The 24,147-nt window shown below is 38.2% G+C and overlaps 1 protein-coding gene across 1 annotated transcript in view; it reads left to right on the forward strand.

Moving 5' to 3' along the window:
• The window catches only part of LRRC7 (leucine rich repeat containing 7), a 193,024-nt gene that overhangs the window by 113,132 nt on the left and 55,745 nt on the right, over positions 1 to 24,147 (forward strand). The window contains exons 7-12 of the mRNA XM_067300514.1: positions 5,036 to 5,099; positions 9,010 to 9,084; positions 12,023 to 12,167; positions 14,206 to 14,278; positions 18,969 to 19,098; positions 19,473 to 19,588. Of these exons, the coding sequence (XP_067156615.1) occupies positions 5,036 to 5,099; positions 9,010 to 9,084; positions 12,023 to 12,167; positions 14,206 to 14,278; positions 18,969 to 19,098; positions 19,473 to 19,588 (603 nt within the window). The remainder of the gene's footprint in view (positions 1 to 5,035; positions 5,100 to 9,009; positions 9,085 to 12,022; positions 12,168 to 14,205; positions 14,279 to 18,968; positions 19,099 to 19,472; positions 19,589 to 24,147) is intronic.

Consider the following 24,147-nt stretch of genomic DNA (forward strand, 5'->3'; position numbering starts at 1 on the left):
TATTTCTGTGAAATTGCTTTTTTTTCCTACTTTAGGAAAATAAATATGAAGTAAAGGTTTTACTTAATAAATGCATATTGATATTCTCTACCTAGCTTTCATCCCAACCTCAGTTTTCCATAATTTGAATGACAAAAAAGTGTAAAATTTTTAGCCGCAGCATCTTTTATAACCAGTTTTACTTCTGATACAATCTGCAGAGATTAAATGGTTGATGTTTTAGATCCCCATCAGTTAAGACTTTTGTCATTTAAACTTTCCAAGTTTGCCATCATATACTTTTAAGCATACAGTTTCTGCGTGCAGCCGATGATGGGCACATGTCTCACTTAAGCCCTGTCAATTTTGAAGATTCGTTTTATATTTGCTCTTCTTAAAGAAAAATGTGTGTTGGATGCTGGTATAAGAAAATAATTTTAGCGTGTTCTTAGGAAGTGCATGCCTTTTACATTTCTCAGGTATCGTATCAGACTATAAATTAGTATTTCATTTAAATAGATAAACAGTGGGAAATCTTCAAATACAAATACTAACTATAGCAGTAGATTATGGAAGTCATTTTCATCGTTACATTAATAGGGTTCATATGATTGGATCATTTTTAATAATTGTTGTATTTAGTAGCACATAAAACGCTTTTTGTATACCTTCTTAGGAATATGTTTAAAAAAGTTAGAAATGGGGTCGGTCCACAACCACAGTCTAAACGCCGTAGTCATCCCGATCTGACTCCCAGCTCTGTCTCTGATCTCACTAATGGACTAAACAAAACAGTCTTCAAATTTTCAAGAGATTATGAATTTTGATACTTCGATACTTATATAAATCTAATAAGTACATCATGCTCTCTTCTATTACTTTAGCATGGTCTGTAACTTTATTTCACATTAATTTTCATGATACTTTATGTCCTGTACTTTTATTTTAATCCTCATATCCCTGGGGTCTTCTCAAAAAAATTATAAACATCAGCTCAAATAAATGAGGACATGTTAGACCCTGGAAAAAACAATAACTCGGAGAAAAAAGCCATTACTCTTCCATATGCAAAAGAGAAACTGTGGCTGTGTCGTTTAAAGTGTCTTGAAGGAAAAGATACAGAACCTATCAGGAATGAAATGGGTTTCCTTTATCTAGAGGTAGATGGATCTTCTGAGCACGACTGTGTAGAAACCGATTCAGCTCCCCCCTCGCTAGGGAATGTCACTGCAGCACTGAAAAATGTGTGCAGTCCGTCCGTCTGTCCTTCCTTCCTTCCACCCAGCCCAGCCAGCAGCTCAGGCTCGGGGGCAGCTGGCAGCGGGCGGCCTGGACGGCAGCCCTGCAAGTCACTATACATCTTTGGGAAGGCAAGCAAGGGTCCGAGAGTAAAAACCCAACCAACCAAAAAAAAACCCTGAACTCTCCTCTCTAGGATAAGTGTCTGAGAAATGAGTAAACTCTATGTTGTCTAGTTCAGCAGTAGAAAACACCAGGTGCTGCTTTTACTCCTGATGGCACCGTAGGACCACACTAGCAGCATGTCTAAATTTTGCAGACCATGCTGGACTGGTTTCTACACAGTGTAATTCATAATGCTTTGGGAAAAATAATCTTATTCTCTCTTCCTGTTTCGGTAGCTGTGATTAATGTGATTTATATTATTGAACAATAAGTAAAAGTTTGGTTTCTGGGGACATGAATAATCATCTAAATTGAGTTTTACTTTTTTAGTGAATACCAAGAACTTGTCGTTATCTAAGCTGTGTTCAGTCTCAGTAAGACAAAACCACTTTAGCTACAATCAGTTCATACTTCAAAAGTGTCTTATAAATGTGGGAACAGAAGTTTAAATTATTTTTAGATGAAATTTGAGATATTTTGAAAAAATGGAGTAGTTCAAGTTCTGCCAAGTGTGATTAAGCATGATTACAGAAGTAGCTGTCCATAGTTTGTGCTGAATAGAAATGTTGTGCTCACAACCTCTCTTTATATCAACATCGCAATCAAATATTGCTTCACTTTCTAACCTTGATTGAGCAAAAACCCCTAAAATCCAGACTTTGCAAAGCATAATGTAAAAATTCCATCTTTCAGTGCTATGTTCGTCGTCCGTCAATGCCTTCTGTAGTGAATGTGCTCTGTTTGGTTAAACTCCTGGTTTTCCATATGTGAATCCTACTGAGTCAGTCATCAACAGCAGAAATAGATCATTTCTGAGCAAATCTTTATTACTTGGTGCAGTGTAAGCAACTTCAGTGCTTATTCGGGTATAACTGATATGAGTGTAAAAAATTTATTAATAATGCACAACAAAAAATGAAACCAGTTGTCTAATTAAAAGTATTAAGAAATGGTACACTCTGTACTTTTCACTGCGTCAAAGATATTCTTTCACGGGTGGATAGGGAGCAGATGTGCTGGGTGCCAGTTGTGGGTTGTGCTATTTTTTTGGATTAGCATCAGCTTTGAATACCTCAGAAGGCTTCTGAACTGGCTGTTGCAGTTAGTAGTAAATTCTTTAATTATTTGTATCCTCTTTTTTACACCACTACTAACAAAATCAGTAACTGTGTTTAGAGCATGTTGGTCTACCAGGGCTTAAAAAGAAATCCTCCAGTACAGGTAATATCCTGTTCCAGTTTTGTTCACAGAAAGGCAGGCAGTGGTTAATTTATTAATTAAATTTGCACTTTATCCAGAACAGGGTAGTCACGCTGTCTGCTTTTTGGAAATGGTCCTGACCCAGGCTGTCACCCAAACGTATGTTCGTGGCACGAGCTCTGCTGGGGGCAGAGCTCCTTGGTAGGAGCCAAAACTGTGTGAAGAACCATTTCGTACTTATGCAGCAGCAGGGACGGTCGAGTGCCAGCGCCCAGGGCTGCTCCCTGGTCCGAGTCTCGCGAGAGCTCTCGGGTCCCCAGCAGAGTTAGTGCCTGGAATGGATAGTGCAGTATTTTCATTAAAAGACCTGGAAGAAAATCCTCATTAAATGATCAGAGTTATCAAAAATGAGTAAAAACTATAGATAATCTTTATGGAATATTTATAAAGCTATTTGGCTTAGATTTAATAATCTTTTTTTAAAATTAAGGCACTAATTTGAGTGCTCTATTGTGAAATCATTTACTAACTTTAAGAAGTCAACCATCATAAGCAATCAAGATCGATGTGTTCAAATGAGAACATTATTCTTACTCTCTAATGCATAGTGATTTTGAATCGAATCTTCCTAATCTTAATTTCATACAAATACGAGATTCTAACATTTTGGAAAAGCATGGAGTAGCAAATAGTATCTGTGTGTCATGTATTAAATCAGCTTTAGAATAATCTTATTTTTTCCAGCGTGGGCAAAGTTGTACACTGCACAAGAGCAGAACAGCTATTCCGTTTAACGACGTTACAGTTTTGCCTTCCTTTTAGCCTGTTCAGTTCTGCAACAACTCCCATTTACAAGTTGCTCAGCAGTTTCCCTTCTATTTTGAAAATACCTTTGTTGCTTTGGTATTACTTCTTTAAGTCAGTGCCTCTGCTGTCGTATGTTCTCAGTGCAGCATTTTAAAACTTCTATGTAGGTTTTAAAAGTTTGCCCATATTCAAAATTAGTAGATTTTAAATGCTTTTAACAGTCCATATGTGGTATGATCTGTGCTTTTAGCAGTTAAAGCTATACTTGAGATAACCAGTTTTCCTCACAGCACAAATTCAGAGAGAAACCTGAGAGATTTATTTCACTGATTTCACTAAATCCAGAATTTCTTCAAGCCCTTTTAGTCATTTTTTTGCTTTTCCTCTTTATTTCACAGTTTGAGTCACCTGAGCCCAAGCAATGAAAGTGCCTTTTTTGCTATTAGGTGGTCGTCAGGCACAGGTGTAAATCCAGATTATTCCTCATTCGCACCCTCGCTGCATAACGCACGGTCGATGCCATTAGCTTTCGGTTCACTCTCCTGCGGTGCGCTCCGTTTGACTCTGCCTTTCATAACGCTCTGGAGAAGGATAAGCTGCTTCGCTCAGTTTTACTGTGTCGTTTGCACACAGTGTTTTGGAGCAGAGGCCGTGCGAAGCCTTTGGTGCCCTGGGAGGAACGGCTGCCCACAGGGGGCTCTCAGGGAGCCGCCCGCCGGCAGAGCGCAACGCGTTCCTCCGGCCGCCTGCGGCGCCGCGGACCACAGCGTCCCCCTGGCGCGCTGCTGTGCCGCCAACTGCACCGGCAGAACAGTGCTTGCCCCGATGTGCTGTGCAGCAAACCAAGAGTTTGATTCTCAGGTTGTTAGTTTAATTAGAAACCTGTATTCTGATGTTTATCTGTTCGCAGTGATAGACTTTTCCTAGAGTGCTGCCAGGCGGCAAGTATCACTGGGTACCACTGAACGCCGCTGCTTCTCGGTGTGACGGTTTGCTTATTTCTAAGTGAAATGGAGGCCGTGTTTCAGGTCACCCACACTACAGCCGAGTAATGACACAGTCACCAGAGAGGAGATGACCCGCATCCACTCAGTGCATTCACTTAAATGCAGCACAAATACTCCAAACAAGCCGTATCTAAGCCGGATTTGTTTAGTGTGTAGGCTTTTACCGGTCCTTTTCACAAAAATGTTTTGCCTCGTGACTGAAGTTAGACCACAGTTTTAGGGAGGTAACAACCATACTTTGTACTTCTTCTATAAAGAGCCAAAACACTTTCTGGTGCTGTATAAACAAGCTGATCACAAATTTTTAAATAAATATATGTTTATTTTAAAATATATATTACTTTCAATTGCTTATAGGTATAATCTGTGTCATTTTCCTTGAGCAACTGTGCTAAATTATACAAAGATTTTTTGTTTATTTTTATGCTAAAATAATTGTTGCTAGCTTTTTTAGTTCAGCTTCAGCTAATGTGTCTTAAAGATGAAGTGTATTGTTTTTAGTTGCATCAATGTGAATCTGATGGAATTATTTTTATAATAATAGTGTTATCTGAGCTTTATTCTTATGTGAGAGAAAAATTTGACCCACGGTTTCCAAGTAGAAATTTCATCTTATATGTTCTCCTAATCTGTTGCAGGTCAATGCACAAACTGACTCAACTGGAGAGGCTTGATTTGGGCAATAATGAATTTTCTGAACTGGTAAGAAACGCATCATTTTTTAGTAGAATGCCAGTGTGTTTGGGCCCTCTGCCCAGGGGGAATTATACTTAAAGGGCATTATGGTATTGTGACTACATGTTATGGTCGCACTTGCTTGTAGAGTAGAAGATTTGCTATAATTCATGAGGTAGATACTGATCTTGCAACCTGCTTCATCGAGTTTCTGCAGTTCAGATCAAGGTCGCAGGTGACTCTCACTTTCTGCCAGTTGCTAATGTTGGAATACTTCAATGTGAGATGAATTGGTAATCTCACTATAAATACTTGTGTATTTATACACAAGTGTTTATATACCTATTATATTTATATATTTATTGTGTTAACTATATGTTCATTTCTTAAAACCTATCGTTATGTCCTGCATAAGTTAGAAGTTTCTATTAGCAGAAGTAAATTTTTAACACCGTAAGCAGTTTCAGTTATGCTCTTAAGTACCTAAAAGTCATACAGGGATCTATTGTCCGTGTCTGTCCCTAAGTCACCTTTGAGATGTGAATTAGGTTCCTTAAGATTTAGTAGCTTTTGGAAATTTTTCCCAGTTTCAGTATAAAATTACTGTTCCCTTAAGGTATCTTTCTGCTACATGTAAAGGATGAGACGCTTCTCAGAAGCAGCATGAGGGTGTTTAAACTGATGGGTTTTAAACCATGCCTAATTAAGGAGAACCTGACTTTATCCTGCAGGAACTGTAAAGGTGTTAAGAGAAGTAAAACTTAGCAAAACTGCTGCCTCATCCTGTTTGAGACCTATCACTGCTTGGGCTGTCCAGGAGGGCTTTTGCTTTTGTAAGAAAACAAATTAATGGTGTGAAACTCACTGCAAAGATATGGCAGTGTGGCTTGATGAGCTGTTGCTGTGATGGGGAAATAAATGCGTGTGTGTGACTGGTCTGCCGATAGCCTATGCAGTGCCAACCGCTGCCCGGGGAACGGAGCCGCGTTCCCTCCGGGATCACAGAGCACACCCTGTAATACTAATGCTTCTGAATCAGGGCTTACTGTTTTATTAGGGTGAGATTTCTTGTAACTTTAATTTAAATTAAGATAATGTCAGTTAAACAAACTCTGAAAAGTCTTCTAGCAGTAGAAAAGCTCTGGCAGAGTCTGCATCTGGTTTATATACGCTGCTCTATCTTCTACCCTTATGGTTATAACCCTGATCATGTTTAGGAGTTCATAGTGTTACGTAGGAGAAAATAAATTGTTTTTACCTCAGACTTTTAATTAAAAGTAGTAATCTTTTTATTTTGCATAGAACAGAATTTTTCAGAAGTGTTCTTTGGGACTTTGATGAACAAAAATATTTCAGGTTTCTCAAGTTCAGAATGGGGGCCTTGTGGGAACTGCTTCCGTAGTCTTTGCTTTAAATCAATTCAGCCTCATTCTCCGTTTTTCCATTGTAGTGTACTGTTTTGTAAGAAGCATAAATCAGGAGTCCAGCGGCCCCGGGCTGCTGTTAGGGCCGGAGTCCCTGAGTGGGTTGCTTTTTCAGGAAACTGGTCCAAAAATGCATGAATGAAAACAAAATGCCGGCTCCAAAATGGACCAACAGGCAGGGGAGCAGCATGGCTGTACAAAGGTGTCGTGGGAAAAGTGATGCTGGTTTAACTGAAGATCACCTGGGAAAAGGATTGTGAGGGGTCCTGTTCTCATGTGTTCTGAAAATCTGATTTCGTTTCCAATAGAAATTTCTTTATTATCGGAGTCAAATACTACGCAGAACTGTGTTGTTGTGGAAGAGTTTAATTTCTTCTTTGAAGGTCCATCCCTGTCAGCGGTGCACTGGGAGGCCCAATGCTCTTCAGACAGGCAGTCTCGTGCAGTAGGCATGGGGTTAAGATTAAAGGTAGTTGCAAAAATGAAGTAATTCTGTTCATTAATTTTCTGGAAACAAGTTTATTCAAATCATGTGATAGATACGTGGGTTTGAAATAGAAATTGGCACATCCTAAATAGCAGCCATATTCAAATGACTTAATGTACTCAAGGAAGGGAATCTTTAATCTGTGACACGGCTTGCAGGGAAAACTGCAGCATTAAATAACCATTTATGGGGCAAGTTAATCAAGTTATGGGGCAAGGATTTGAAATCTTCCAATCTTTTTAAGTGTCAAAAAATGGCACCAGACAAATGATAAATAGCACTTGTAGTACCTCAGCCTGCAAAGGAGGGGAAGCCCTGGTGTAGTTATTTTCAGAGTTTCATGAGTCTGGTCTCAGTAGCAGAAGGGCTTCAGGACAAATTTTGAAAAAGAATAGTTAAAGGCATGGAGAAAAAGAAAAGAAGAGAGGGTAAAATGTAATGTGCCTTTATCAAAGATTAATGTCAGTCTTCAACTGTGGCAATCTATGTGGAAAATGGAAATATTTTCCAAAAGTGCATCAGCAGAAGCATTTCTAAGAGAGACTAATAAGAAGGTTTCAATACCATTTACGAAGATGTTGGTGAGATGTCATCTGGATTATGGTATACCATAATCCATACTCAAGAAATATCAAATCAAATGGTATTTGATTTGAGAGGAAACTGAAAGAAGTTTTTTTCTAGAAAACTGAAGTTGAGGAAGAAAATTATCATTATCTATGATAACTGCATTCAGTAAACACTCTGGAGAAAAAAAGAGCCACTGATCATCACAACAAATAGTATAGAATGACCATCAATAGATTTAGCCTAGAAATTAGAAGAAGTTATTTTAACCATGAAAGGACAACAAAATTTCAATAGGGATAGCTGAGGCAAAATAAATTATCTTCAAAATGGTGATTAATCATTTCTTAGTAGAAACATGTTGTGTGACTGCATGTAAAACCGAAGGTTAGCAGGTACCTTCCTATCTTTCAATGCATCCAGAAGGAGCTCCTCCCAAAATGTACCACGTGACTTGGTCAACAGGAAAACCATATTTATTTTGGGAATTACGATATTCCAAGGTAGTTTGACCACAGGAGATAATTAGAGGTCTCTCTTAAGGTGCAGTGCTATTAGGCAGACACGTTTTTTTCAGCTATGCTGAAATAATTCTAGTGAAATAGTACTCTAAACTTCAAAAATGCTAGAATCGGATTCACTCTGATCCAAATGAAATGCTTAATTTCAGTTTCTGGCAAAATTTGAAAAAAAAATCTTCTAGAACTTTACATAAATAAGGCAAATTGAAAGTCTTCTTTTACATATGAAAACAGTGTTTCATGAAAAACAGAAGTACTGCTTAGGCTGAAACATCACAATATTTGCAGCCTGATAATTCTTGATTTTTGCAGCTGTAATGAATGAAAAATAAATTTTTGGAATTGCTTTTTTTCAGTGTCTCTCACTAATGTCCTCTAATGTTGAAAATAATAGAACATCCTAGATCAAAGTTTAATATTATTGTAATTTTAAGGCTTGATCATTGCATGCTGCTATTTTGAACTACTGAATATGACAGTTGCAGCCATTAAATTGTAGTATGAGGTATATCCTGGAAAGCATTCAGCAACCTGCCATTGTTAAGCTATTTTTGAGACTATAAATTATGCAAAAGGCAGAGTGTAGCATGTGCTGCAAGATGAGATTTGTCTTTCTTTTCAGCGAAGCTCCACAATTCTCACTTCTCTTATTTGCCTTGTTCGTAAACTGCATATTGCCAATGACCTATTTGGAAAAAGAACTTCTAAGGGCTTTGTATTTGTTTCTTTTTCAGAGGTTTCTAAAATTCCTAATGAGTTTTGAAAAAGAACAATAATATATTTAAATTAACGTAGTATGCGGTTCCTGTCGTTAAATTTCTGACTATCTGATGTGTGTTCTAAAACAGGAAGATGACCAGAGAACCTCTGGGGAGGGACCAGGGCGGGTGGGAAAGAGTTACTTAACTGTCCATAATACGATCTGTTCTTTTCCTCAGCCGGAGGTTCTGGAACAAATACAAAATCTGAAGGAGCTGTGGATGGATAATAATTCTTTGCAGATACTACCTGGGGTATGAACATTTATTTTATGTAATCAAATTCTTGTGTGATATAATGAAATATATACCTTGAAGTAAATAAATGCATTTGCATGTATAGGTACATATTTCTAGTTAATATTGTCATTAATTATCAAGAAATAAAAGCCTCAGCATGGCCTTTCATATAAAAAACTTTTAATGTTGTGTTATTACATGATAGTGTCTAAATGGAGATGTGCCTGTTTGTTTAAGCCTTGCATAGTTTTCATTGTGAGGGGAAGTTATTTGCTCTTGGTTCCTCAGTCACCATGCATTAACTAGGTGTTTTATAAAAAACTGCATTAGTTTTAAAAAAGAAGAGAAAATATTAAGTAATCTAATTAAACTTAAAGATAATGGATGGTGTATACAGATTCAACTATACTAAAAATAATTCTGAGGCTGTGGAATGAAGATACATTCCTCTAGGAAACACTCTTTTTATAAATGGAATAACAAATATTAAAAACTCTAGACATTATGGTCATGGATAGGTACTAGAGTTGTTTCTTAGTTCTTCCTACCCCACACTAGAACTCTGATTTTCAGTTTTTATTGGCATAATTATTTGAGATTATCAGTTTAAAATGCTTACTCTGATTATGATAGGCAAAAGGGATCCCTTGTCATTAAAACTTTATCACAGAAGCAACTGATTTTATGTTTCACACAATAACGTTTTTCATTGGCGCAGGGAAAATTTGACACTAAAGCTTTATATCATAAATGTGCTTAGGTATTGTAAGAAAAACACTTAGCTTTGAACATTTATTAATCAAAATTCACTTTTCTGAATTGTCTAATGTTTTTCATCTTAAATAAATTGTTTGTGTTCATTTTTTGTTGAGCAGAATGTTTGCACAGAAAATGATCATTTTCGCTTACTGTCCAAATATCCACTTTTTGAATGCTTTGTTAGTAAAAAAAAACAAGCTGAAGTTGAAAGCATTTGCTGATACCGAAATCAGTTGGAGATTAAGAAACAAGTGTTCTAATCATTATTTTATTTCTTTTCAGTTTCACAATGAAATTGTTTGGTGCATGTGTTCCAAAACCACCCCTGCTGCGCTAGCATACTTCCTAGAGAAGGCATTTAGAGTTGAGGGTGTTCCCTAGATCATGACACTGGGCTCCCAAAGAACTTAATTAGTTACAGTGAATAAATTATGTTTACTGAATCTGATTCTAGTAAGATCCTGGGTGATTTTTCATTAAAGCCTTCCCCAAAACAAGATGTTAAAAAGAGTGAATTTTAAATTTTAACTTTTAAAAATAGAAAAAAAACACAGACTGAAAATTGATCTTATAATCTAGAGATGTGCCAGGTTTCCAGTGCTGATCAATTGGTTAAAAAAGTGGTCTGTACCAGAAATAAAACAAAAATTGCATTCAAATATTAGTGTGGGTAGAATGGCAAACGTTGGGATGAAAGGGAGGTTTTCCCTTTTTACAACTCGGATCTGATGAAGGATAGTATGGTACTGCCTCCTTAGAAGCAGAGAATAGGTCTCAGCAAGGTGAGAGAGAAAAAGCAAGTTGTAGTCATATTGTTCTGCAAGTACGTGGAGATGGAGCTGTCTGAAACTGCCCTTTTCATGTGTACAGAGAATAACCACTAAAAGCCTATGTAAATAACCCAAACAATTGCTCGAACGTTTGTAGAACTCATACAGTTTCACAGGCGGTTCCCGTGGCCTTCCCAAAATCCATGCAAAGCATTCCGCTATTTGGTTTGTGGTTTGAAAGCTTAAAGTTTGCTATTCCTCGTTTAACCTCTCTGTGACGGTTAGGCGCCTTACTGCGGAGGCCGGAAGCACTCGCAAGCCCAGTGTCGCAGCCCAGCGTCAGGGTGGTGCTGCCTTCGCTCGCCCCTGCTTTGGGATCCTCGGGCTGCATCACCGCTCTGCCGCGGGGTGGTAGATCCAGCTCATTTAGAGGAGCCCCAGCAGGAATTTCTCTCTCTACGTAAACCTGTCCGTTTAGTGTGTATGAGCTTAAGGAAAATCACAGGTCCTTTTTGCTGATTTTCTTGGTGAACTTTCATGTCAAGAATGAAGTGACAGTCTTGCAATAACTGATCAAGAAGCAGATTGCTTCTACAGGCAGAGGTGTAGACAGTCCTAGTTTAAATTGCTGGTACAAAACCCACTGGTCCCCAGTAGTTTATTAAAAATAAACCTTGTCAGGCTTCAGACTCATAAAAGCTAAACAGTTTTTAAGAGAAATCAAGGAAGAATTCCTGTCATAAACATGTTGCTCGTTGATGATATCGCTGCAGCTTAAACACTCTGTTCTTGAAGTGGACCATTAGGCTTGAACTCTCATAATTGAACTGTGAATATTTGAAGTCTAATTTTAGATTTACAAAATTCAGACCATGAGTTTGACACAGAAAATCTTTACATACCTGTCTAGCATCAGTGACATTAAGGACTGCTGGTATGAATAGAAGTGAATTGTGAGTAAATGTCCCTTGGATCTGTGTCCAGCTGAAGAAATAATACAGCTTTATGACTTTGAGAATTCAAATTTTCAGCAGATCTAATGAATCTGGAACATGTGAATTACTCTAGTTTGGTATGTGTCATTTAGTTTGGTATAACTGATTTTATAAACTAGTATAAAGACTAGTTTAACAATAACGAACAGCATTTTAATAGGCCTTAGAATTTTCACACTATCTTTTTAAACCACACAGAAACTCTTTTTCTGCTCTGCCCCATACTTCAACCTTTCCTTTTACAGTTGTCCGAACAGGAATGATATTAGACCATTATTGATAGTGCTTCAGTCAAATAAATCTTGTAAAAAGCATGCTGAGATAACTAAGTATAAACCTATATTACTATTGTCTTTTGTTAATTAAACTTAGAAATTGGCATGCAGTGTCTATCTGTTCAACTAAAACTGTTTGTATCATGCTATTAAGTCTATAGGGAAGTTAAAGCAGCTGGTGTATCTGGATATGTCAAAAAACAGGATAGAAACTGTCGATTTGGACATATCAGGGTGCGAAGGACTTGAAGATCTCCTATTGTCATCCAATATGTTGCAGCAACTGCCAGACTCCATAGGTGAGAAAAGCTCATGCTGTCTTGTAATGTTTTACAATCAAGGATTTCATTTATATCTTTTCGGTAGTGATGAGACTTTATTAAAAACCTGGAACAAGAAATACTGCTAAATTCCAAAGGAGTTTGAAACATCTGATACCTGGACAGTCATAAGGACCGTTTTGTAAAGTCAGAATAAAGATCTGATCTAGCCATGGGCATGATCTCATCTAAATTTAAAAGTAAATATAATACTGATTATCTTAACAGAGTTAAAGCCTTATGAGAAATTATCACTCTAAGTTACAATAGTGTAATTCCAAATGGGAGCATTTAGCAAAGAAATAGGTCATATTTCATTTTGTTTCTGTTCTGACTATCTTGCATATATAGAATTTCTGCCTTATTATTTCTAGAGCATGTAGAATTTGTGGAAGGTAAGTGACTGTAAGTATATCACTCTATACAACCGGATATTTCATTGCCATCCTGATCCCCTATAGTTTCTTCAGAAACGCTGAGATCTTTCCCCTCTTCTATTGCTTCCAATAGATGAGCCCACTAGATCATTATCATCATTTTCATTTTCCTAAGTGCATCCCTTTGAACATGAACTGTTAGATCCCTAATTTTAAATTATCCTACTCAAAATTCCAATAAGTATTGCCTACTAGTAATATTGCACTGCATGAGTGTTACTCGATGTATTTTACAGCTCTTTTCCATTTCAGTCTTGTATAATAACTTAGCATAAGCATTCCAGTTTTTGCGTTCTACAATCTTCTGATGTACATATGCGGATTGATTTTAGAGTGTATTTAGCTTCAGTACAAAAGGAGTAAATGCTTTCATTTTTAATTATACTTTCTTGCAATGAGATATATTCAGTTCTTATTTCCAATTCCAATTACTGAATGGTAAACAGATTTAACTGAAGCAAGGCATAAAGAGGCATTTTAATACAACATTTTTAAATGAGAGCTTGATGAACGTGTTTTTTGCAGAACTTTTTCCTCATAAAAAGCATTTTGTTGAAATTTAAATGTTTGTTGGAACATATTGATTTTGACAAAATTTTCAACAAAAATGTTTTGCAATTGAATAATGTTTCAAGTATCGCTTTGAATTACACTTTTTATCTGCTTCATCTTTTGTGTTATGGCACATTCAATTTAATATTTTTTTCTCTATGTATGTGATTAATTTATATTATTCCCGACATGAATTACAAATAATCATTTCAAAAAATGCTATTTCAGTGTTTCCAGAATTCTTTCAGGGCAAAAACAGATTTTGAAATGTTAATTATTTCCAGAAAGCATAAATCTTTTTTTCTGACAAAGCTCTGTTTCAAGCACTAAAATGCAATAATTTTCCCATCTTGTCTGTCTTTACTGTTTTATTGATTTCTGCTGTTATACAGTGGTAAAGCTGAAGTGTCATTCACTTCTTAACAAATGTGACACAATTATGGATCTGGTTACCTTTAGGTATTTAATAACTCTATTAATGATAAGAATTAACTGTATGTACAAAAGAATTCAGACTGTCTGTCTCTCAGTCTGTCTATAGTTGCATATTGTGAAGCTTTATAAGTTTAGCATTTACTTTAGACAATTTGCCTTATGCCCTGTTAGGACCTGAACACCTTCTTAGAAAAGCAACAGAAGGACTTGAATTTGATTAAAACATTAATATATTGATTAAAACATTAATAGATAATTAGAAATACCCTTCTACACAGGTTGTATGCAATTCTTTTTCTACCGTCTTTCCAAGACTTCAGAAATACACTTAATGTTTTGCTTGTCCCAGTTCAGGTCAACATTTAATCAGTGCTTCATTTTGATGAAATGCATTTGCAGTGGGACAAGGATGTGTCTGTTTACTGTCCTAAGCAGAGATGTTCTCTAAAACCTAGATCTAAATTGTTTAGTGTTGAATTCACTGTTTATTTAAGGATATTTACAGAAAGTAAAAGAAGATTAATGTGAAATATTTTTCTGTTACTTCTTTCTGCTGTGCATATGTCACTAAAACATTCTGATCTGTCTTGTAGGACTGTTGAAAAGGCTTACAACGTTAAAAGTTGATGACAATCAACTTACAATTCTGCCAAATGCAATTGGAAAGTGAGTATAAGTCTCAAGATTTTTAACACTAAGAAAAATGTGTTTTCTGCTTGCACTGTTTTTTTCTTCTGAAATCAAAAATGAGAAGAAATACTGAATTATAAAATAATTTCAAAATGTATGCCTAATAACCAGCTTAAAACAGTTTAAATTTGGAGCAACATCATTACTTCTGTGGACTTATACCGGCATAAGTGTAGGAAGATGAAATGTATCATAATTTCCAAGACAAAGAACAAAGAGGTATTTTCTGTATGAATCACTTGCAATTTAGATGATTAGAGCAACCAAAGTAGAAGAAATAAAAGTATTTGGGGAATATGTCTGTTTCCATAGCAACAGCCAGTATTTAATGCTGAAAAGAAAATGGCTGTAAACCTCATATGTATGAAAATTTCTTAAGATATTGAAGTAGCTTAAATGAAAAAGTCATGACAGTTTCATAGGTGTATACATCAAAATAAGTAATCCTATTACAATATGCTCTAATGATGCCCTTTAGCTATCATTTTGTCAGACATTATATGATCACTGGTGCAAAATTCTGTCTTGTACTGCTGTGTGAGAGCTTTCCTCTACAGTCCTGAGCTTACTGCTAATGAAATCTGCAATTTATTGTAAAATGGATTGAAATGAAGCAATATAAAGAATCGCCTACTTCCAAGTATGTGACTTCTACACATGTCCCTTCCTGGCAGAAAGTATCTTTAACATTGGCATTTGTAAGATGCCACTTCCTCTACATATTTCACTTCTGAAATGCAATATAAACTGACATTTGGAAAATTGTTAGAGTACATGGTCCCTGGCCACCTTCTGCGGCGCTAGCTCTTGTGTTTTCATCATCTCCCTCACACCTCACACAGTAGTAGTCATGCAGAAGAGACAGAATTCAGCTGAAGCAATGGTTAGTTGTCTGTCTGGTGTGACTCAACACATGCTCATACAAATGCTGTGCTGTCAGCACGAAATGTGGGGAGAGGGGAAGGTGGTGCCTTGTGGCGTCCCCGAGCACGGTTTCACTCCGACTCTGTGCTTCTGTTCACGGTACAAAAACTCTTCTCTCTCAGCAAGCTCTAGCTCAACCAGCTGTACTTTATTAGAGGTAGTTTTCTTAAGCCAGGACTTTTCTGAGGCTTCCAAAGTTAAAGCCTTGAAGGCTTCAGTTGGACTTGTCCTGGAATATGATGGTATTCACCAAGTACAGTGAGGTCTCTAGAACGGCAATAATCTCTAACTTGCATAGCCAGCACTTTATTACTCCTGCACCTATTTTTTAGTATTATTTTCAATAATAATTTAACTTTTGATTTGAGATTCAGGAAAAAAAAGTCTAAATTTGTGAACTACTACATTTGTAGCAACTGAAAGCTCAGTTTTGGCTTACTGTGCAACTATTACTATGTCTTTAGATATGTGTGTTTTTCATGGGGTATATCAAGAAATGGTTGTGTGAATCACAAAAGGGGAAAATCATACAAACATTCCATGTAGCAATACGTTTTTACAGGCAGTGAAAGCTCATAACACTTGAAAGTGTGCTGGACATTATCCAGAATGGTTGATATAATAACCAGTATTATCTTTAATAATTTGGGGAGGTTCATTTTCTAAAAATTCTGTCATGAAGATGCTTTCTTACTGATTGAATTGTTCGAATTGAAAGGGATCCCCTCTCTTTTTTTGCCTAGTATCTGTTCTGTATTATTTGTCGTGGAACCTTAATTAGATTTCAGGAGATAGATACTTCTGCTCTAGAAAGTGTCTTTGCAGAACAGTAGGCTAATCACCTAATATTATCACACTATTTTTGAATGATTGGTTGTGCTTTTTAAATGAAGTACTTTTTCTCATTTAATGAGGACGGTGTCTCCCACATCAAAATGAACTTCCTTTCTCTGACTCTCATCCGTTTGGATACTTCCATACTGGGTCTCTTTCTCCAAAATGATAGTCATAGTACCCACTATATAGTATATTTTTGTCTCACAAAAATTGGCAATGTGTAAAGGAGGGACCTCTCCCTCCAGGGACCAATTTCACGATGAGACACAGCCCACTTTAACACTGAGTCAACATTGCTAACAGGGAGCAGTCACCTTCATTTTTGGCAGTCTTGTTCAAAGGGCAAACTTTTAGGTGGCATTTAAAGTTTGACCCTGCAAGATACTCTACATAGTAGCCCCACTTTAATAAAACATTTAAGTATATGATTATCTTTAACCTCTTTGGATAATATCAGTGGATTCCCCTTTGTTAAGTGCTTTACCAAGCTGGACACGAAGACTGGAGATTGTATCCCTAGGACCTGAGCGAATGCCCACACTCCCGCTCTGTGGGTAGGAGATTTGTGACCCTGACACAGATAATTGCACAGTAGCTCAAGAGCCAGCGTATTGTGCTAGGCGAATGTTTCATCCATGTAAGTTAAACATATAATGAAGGTCCATTCCTGCAGCTGTGGCTCACATAAATACTGAGGAGCAAGGTTTGTAGGAGAGGTAGTACCTTTTTTTGGATCAAGCAACACATTTGGAAAAAAACAGACAAGCTTTTGGGCAGATAGCCCCTCCATCAGCGGACAAGAAGCTGACATACATCAGGGAAGAAATAACTGCTTGCCGTTTAGCTTTATTAATTAGCGCACTTGGGAGAAAAAGGTAATACGTGTGGAGCAAAAAATGGGCAGCACAAGCAGGGATTGATGGCAATTGTAATGGGTCACAAAACTTTTATTCAGTGATTTGGATAAGCAGTACAGTGTTAATTTTAACAATTTTTTATATCCAGACACATTTTTTAAGGTAATCAGTAGATGTCAGGATCAGGTCTGAGGCTGGAAGTTGCATAATTTCCCTGCAAAACAGTCTTTCCCTGATAACTGTACTTTTCCAGTAGTGCCTGTCAGGGTGTACTCCTGGTGAGCAGTGATTGTGTGATTTCACCCCTGCATTCCCGAAGGGCAGGTGTAAAGTGAAACGTGTTCTGTTTTAGGCTTAACATATTTGGAATATGTGCATTTTAGTTATTCTGTTAAAAGGAGCAGATAAAGGCTAAGCGTCAACGGGTTTTCACTTATGTGTCTTTGACAAGGTCTGGTTCTATCTGATGTTGGAGGGTCTGTAGGAGGCTTGTTTTTAATGATGAATTGGCTGATGTTGTTGGAATATTTGACAGGCAGAATGGGAATTAGCATCTTCTTCCAGTGCAGCTTCTAGCTAATTAATATTAGGTACGTATTCGCGTTACTTGCACTAGCAAAGGTCAGGTCATTGCTTCCTGCTTGTATCACCAAAGTGAGATTGGCATGTGTGAGTGTTGCCTGAGCTCCCCCGCTGCTGCTGGGGAAAAGCAAACACTCGGCAAGAGCTGGGGGTTGTGTGGCTGGCTGACGTGCAGAAACATGCCTTCGAAGGGCCTCTTCGTTCAGGAGCAGTGCTGGATGGGAAAGTTAAACAGTGACGACTGTCAGGGCTCTGGATTTTGTCGGTTCTCTTGTCCTTTCCTTGGCTTTTATTCTGCATAGGTGCCAGCTCCTGTTAGAGAAGGTGGCTTTTCCCTTTCTTTCGGGATTCAGTACAAAACCTCCGACTCATTTCACAACCTTTTTATTAATAATATGGTGTAGGAATATGCTGGTTGCCAGTCCCATGCATTAGAAAGGAGTGCTTTCTCTGTGTATACTGCCCTTTTGGTGGTGCTGCGAGTTGTGGCTAATCTGGACTTCAGTTTGACAGAGGAATTCCTACCAGCTATCTCTATTTCATCCTCTTTCCTAAAAACCAGATTGCATGGAGGAAAGGTCCATCTCTTTTTTCATAGTTTGGCAGAATAGGACAATATAAGGAAAGGAATACAAGGCAGAAATGGAGTGTTTCATTTTTTGTAAAGGGAGAACTTGACTTACTAATACAGTGGTGCACACCAGGTTACTGTGCACAGCTCCGCTTATCAGGCAGTTTTAAATCAGTGACTTGGCAAAAAAGCATTTAGTGAGTTAAGTGGTATGATCAAATGCTGAGAAGATGACTTATTTTGGTTAGCTTTGTTTCAGTCTTTGCCACACAGATGCCCTTTCAAGCTTGTTTTTTAGCAGGTTCTTTCATTGTGTGAAAGATAAGCACATTTACAAAAAATGGGTCGTCTGTTTTGTGAGCAGACTGAAATTACTGTGCTGAGTTTGGATGCAAGTTTCATCTTCTTTCACTTCTGATCCTTTCAGAAATTATGTCGAGTACATCGGTTCAAACATGCCTTGAGGCATTTTCCACTTTTGTTTTCTTTGCTCTCAGCTGCAGTGTTTGCTTACCTGTTGTCCGTCTTTGTATGTTAAGATTGTAAACTTTCTGGATCAGGGACTGTTATCTGGTTTTGTGTGAATTGCCCTGGTCACTGTCTGTTTTCTTGGGATACTTTCTCACAACAAATAATAAGAATGATAACTTGGGAAACTAACTAACTTGATCTTTCTTAAACTGCCTTGCCAGGTAAGGTTGATTAACAGTGTTCCTAATAGTTGCTAAAGCATATCGTTACTGACTCGTCCTGTGGGAGTCTGTAATACCTGTTCCTTCTTCAGGGCACAATGTCTGTAGTAATGTGATGCTTTAAAACTTTGAAAGATTTTAGCTTGTTAATTTTTATTACCTAACCTTTGTATAACCTCTAACAAGTGTATTTACAATTTCAGTTTATCTCTATTAGAAGAATTTGACTGCAGCTGTAATGAGTTAGAGTCCTTACCTTCTACTATTGGCTACCTTCATAACCTGAGGACGTTGGCTGTGGATGAGAATTTCCTTCCTGAATTGCCCAGAGAAGTGAGAAGCTGATTCTGTTTCTAAATTACCAATTGATATGTTTTGTGATAGACCTCAGATTTCATCCCTACTCAGACAAAATATCTGTTAAAGCAATTGTTTCTGCCCAATGTGAAAGACCAGCTCTTTCTTATGTATTCAGTAGCCTCATTTAAAGGCAACAGTGTCACTCAGAAGAGTGGTGCAAGTAACCCTAGTCATTGCCCTGATGTTACTGGCAAGGGTGTTGTTTTCTGACTTTGGATTCTGTACTTTCTGCTCTTCGTTATTTAAAGTAAAGACACAATCTAGCCACCTTCTGACATAAAAAGTTAGTGATAAGAATCTTTATCAAAGTGAGTATCCTAACATCTTTGTTTTCTTCATTCCCATAGATTGGAAGCTGTAAAAACGTAACAGTTATGTCTCTGCGCTCTAACAAGCTAGAATTTCTTCCTGATGAAATTGGTCAGATGCAGAAGCTGAGGGTGTTAAATCTGAGTGATAACAGGTATAGTTTATGTAATTTTCCTAACCCGTATTAGAAGAATTTATTTACAAAATATTTAAGCTATTTCATTTAAATATATGTAGAATATATTCATTAATATTTATTTATGTAAATATTAATGTAATTTATTTATTTATGTAAAATATATTTGTATAAAGTATATAATCCATAGTAATATATTTATATTATTTAAACTATATAGAAAAAATCCTGAACTTTTTTTTATCTTTGTGACTGGGTCTTGGTTCCACTGAAGTCAAAAGAAAAATTTCAATGAGGCCAAGATTTGGGTCTCAGTATATTTTCATAGATGAAAACCTGTTTACCTCTCGTCTCCTGCTGTTTCCATGTGAAAATGTCACTGATATACATAAACACTTAGCCTTAAAAATTGTGTGTAACTTTATAATATTTTATGTTGTGTCCTCATCAAAAGATTGTGACAGGCTAGTTTATAGGACATCATTAAATGTAAAAAAAAAGAAAGAAAGAAAGAAAGAAAGAAAATAGAAAAAATTCTATTTCCTTGGGCAAGACCAAGGTTTCATGAAAATATCAAATTCTTCTGTTCTTATGCATGTGACTGTTCCTCTGAGAAGTGCTGGCATACTTAAAATGAGCCTCTCTTGATACCCATCCCTTGCTCCCATAGGCATCAGAAAAGACTGTCTTATCCTTGAAATTTATAGATGCATATGTTCCAAGAATATATTCATTTTCAGTAGAACACAGAAATCCAAGGTTGCTCAATAGTATGACAAATGGTAGGTGAATACCATTTTGTTACCAGGAATTATCATCTGTAATCAGTAAAAATTTGGGAAAGGACTTTGCACATCTATGCCTGATTTACTGTGCACAGTTTTATTTTTGAAATTAAAGTTAAACATAAAATATACAATGAAGTAATGTAGAAATGGCTGTAATATATTTGTTTAAAATTATTTACTTAATTCTGTTAGATCATTTTCCTCATTGAAATTGTGTCTCATAAAATACACTGAGCAGACCAAAATGGATAGTTCCAACACAAACTGATTAACTTTAACCTGAGAAGTCCCAGACTCAAATCATGTGTCTGTTGACTTTGGGTTTCAGATTCCAGTACTCTCCTAGAGATCCTCAGTGTGTCACCACAGTAGGGTATGTTTGTGCTTTTATCTGTACAGCTAGTGCCCGAAACTGCAACACTTGGAAGTGCCTCCGGCTGGCATTCTTGCCAGCAAAGGCAGTCCAGCTTCCCCTCGCTGTTCCTGCCTTCCCATAACCCTTCCTGTACTAGGTGATTTTGTCCAGATGTACAGTGATCTCGATTACATGAGCGATCCAGTAGAAAGCAGCCTGTTGGAAATATGGTGAATTCTCAGATGGACAGTTCCACTGATGGGTCCACCTTGTTTCTGCACGGACAGCTCTCATGGAGTACGGGGGAGGAGGAACAGAGCAAGCGTGGGAATGGGGAAGCAACGAGACGGCACTGGCCTGCGGCTGCCTCTCAGGGGTCCGAGGCCCTGTGGCTGCAGGGCCTATTCCCTGGTGCATTAAACCAGCCTGAGCTGGATCACTGGGCTCCTTACTTATGCCTGTAATCATGCCATGAGGGTGTTGAGGAAGCAGAAAATGAGATGAGTCTTTTCTTTTCTTTTTTTCTTCCTTTTTCTTTTTTTTTTTTTGCCAAGTTAGTTTTCAGCCAGATCAGCCACTGGTTTCACGCACGTGTTCACATGAGTAATTTCTGGTTACGTGAGTGCTCTTGCTGGGGCAAGAGAGGGAGGAGGCAGTGGAGAGGGTAAGAGTATGCAAGGCTTCCTGTTCTGACCAAGCCGATTTGACAGCCAGCTGCCACCAAAACAGCAATCCTACCCCATACTCCTTTTTCCCCAGTTACTCAGGAGAAGAGAAGATTGGGACTTCCATTTTGGAGGAAGCTGATTATGGGACCAGCTCCCCCATGATGTGATATCCCTTGGAGAGGAGCATGTCACTGTCCTTTCCCACTCCCTCTTTGGTGCTGGCTGATAGCCCTGCATCTTCCCTTGCGCTTACTCAGATGCTCACTGGACAAGTCACTGAACTGATTTAACTCACTGAAATGGCAAGAAGCGATTTTTCTTGTTGCATTAGATTTCTGCCACTCTTCATGTGTTGGACTTGCTCGCAGTGAAGTCTGGCAAACACCGAAGCCAGCCAAAGGTAGACGGAGGCTGTGCACCTAGGCAGGAAAGTATGAGGAAGGCAAGAGAACAGGACCTTTGCCTTTTGAGGTGGGAAGCAGTTCTCTCACCTCAGCCTGAACAACTGTATCCTGTGAACAACTGTATCCAGTTTCAGGGAAGGACAAAACAAGATTAGTAATTCAGGCACCTTCAGGTGTTCTCAAATCAGTACAGGTATTAAACATGCCTTTGGACAACACCTCAAGCTCAGCATCACCTGTACTGATCTGTCACTTTACAAGCTGTCAGGTAACTTAAACTACAGATAAACAAATTGGTTTAGAGTTTATAATAGCAGGTCACCAAAAATTAACATAATGCTTTGCACACTTAGGCAGAAGTCAGTAAAATTAACATCTTTATTACTAGGAAGCTAAAAAAATATGCTGCTTTTCCTCTTTGAGCCAGATTCTGTTCTGAGACAACAGGAGTTGGGTCAGTTGAGTTGTAACCAGTGCAGAACTAGTGTGAAAACAGCCTAGGCTTGGAGACCCAGACCTTAGACCTTCAACCCTTCAGCTTGGTTGAATTGTCTCGTGTACTTCTCTTGGGGGTGGTGGTAATTTTTGCTCCTTTGTCGTTATCAAGTTCAGCTGGGATTGAATGTTGTTCTGCTGAGACACTATGATAATGCTTTTGTTGTGGAACTTCCCACCTTAATGAAACTAAGAAGTTTCAAAGTTTCAGCACCAAGGAGTTTGGACAAATTTCAGATTACCATCTTAATGTTTGGATATTCAGCCAAAACCCAGACTTTTCCATTTTCCCATTTTAATATGCATATTAATATTAAGACAATATGCATTCTTTCTTTGAATGAGTCCACGTTTATGCTAATAAGGAGTGTACTTGGGCTCTGCTTGTGACTAGGAACCTTTCCCTATTCCTGTAATAGTTTTGCCCCTCCACTCTTCCTGCTTGAGATATGGTAAAGGTAAAGCACATCCTCTTTTCTCCTGGATGTCCCTTTGAGCCTTTGGAAGAAGAGACACACACATACAAGCAGAGCAGAAAGGAGATTCTGCAGCCGTGCCTCACCCTAAAGGGCGCTGGGTTCTTGAGTCTCAACACATGGGTTAGCCTTCTCCCCTATAATGAGAGCTGCTGAGACCTGGCCTCTGCGGTGTCCTGTGCTAAGGCAGATCTGTTCACCCCAGGCATTGCTGATGCAGCCTTTTGGCCTGAAAGCTCCAGCCTTTGTACTTATCTTCTGAAGAGTGTCTGTCACTCCCCGTATTAATAAGGAACAGGGATGGACGGTGAACATGTTCAGATATTCTTTCAGAATTTAACTGGTCAGCCAAATGGTAATCTTTTCTGAATTTTTTCCTTATGTTACCGGGGGGATTTCATGTCCATTTTGGCAGATGTTCCATTGTTAATGTATCTTTGCATGTTATCTTCCTTGCAGAGGGAACATATTCCCGTTCTGTCATTATGACTGTCAACCCACACTGATTCTCATAAATGTCTAGTTTTGCAAAGGGAATACAGTCTTCCATTTGGGATCTGCCTACTGCAGGTTCATCCATCTTTATTCCAGATTCAGCAAAATGCTCTAGTCTTTTAAGAACTCGCATGCTTTTCCAGGGGCCTTCGTCTCTGCTGCCAGGAGATGGAAGACCACTCTGATACTGTACTGATTCAGAGGCCTTTTACACATTCTTCATCTCAGCAGTTCTGGTTTTGTGGCCTCATGTACCAAGCAGTGACAATACTGCACTCGGTATAGATTGTTCTTTCATGCTTTCCATGAGCTCAGGACTGCAAACAGCAGCCATGTGCATATGCTGCACAGCCTGGAAGCATAGCCCTTCTTTCCACCCTCCTTTACCTCCAGCCTAAGCATCACCTTGGGGAGAAAAGTGGCATTGCTGTCACCACTGCAGAACCACACAACATTGGGACTCTGGGCGTTGGGTGCAGGCAGCCATAGATATTAAATACAAATTGCTTTATTGCTGCTTCCCCTCATCCCATCCCTACATCTATTTCAAGGGTATTCTCATAAAATCTTATTTCATCTAAAGTCACCGTGGTGCTTTCTCAAGACACCCCTGAGCCAGTGTAGGCAAGGCTGAAGGGCAGGATGCTCTACAGGACTAACTGGTGTGAATGAGTAGGAGTAGATGGCATGCCATACTCCACCTTTGGAAGCTAAACAGCAAGTTCAAGTTCGTCATCCAGGTGAACATTGAGGTAACCACTCAGAGAACTGTTCTATAACTCCCAGCTGCAGGATGCTTTCACATAGCAATGAGGACACCCCATCAACACTGCTTTTCATTCTTGGCTGGTCAGATCATCAGCAATTCCACATCCTGTCCTTTGGTCTGTCTGTAG

This window comes from Apteryx mantelli, chromosome 8 (assembly GCF_036417845.1).
Source record: "Apteryx mantelli isolate bAptMan1 chromosome 8, bAptMan1.hap1, whole genome shotgun sequence".
Lineage (NCBI taxonomy): Eukaryota > Metazoa > Chordata > Aves > Apterygiformes > Apterygidae > Apteryx > Apteryx mantelli.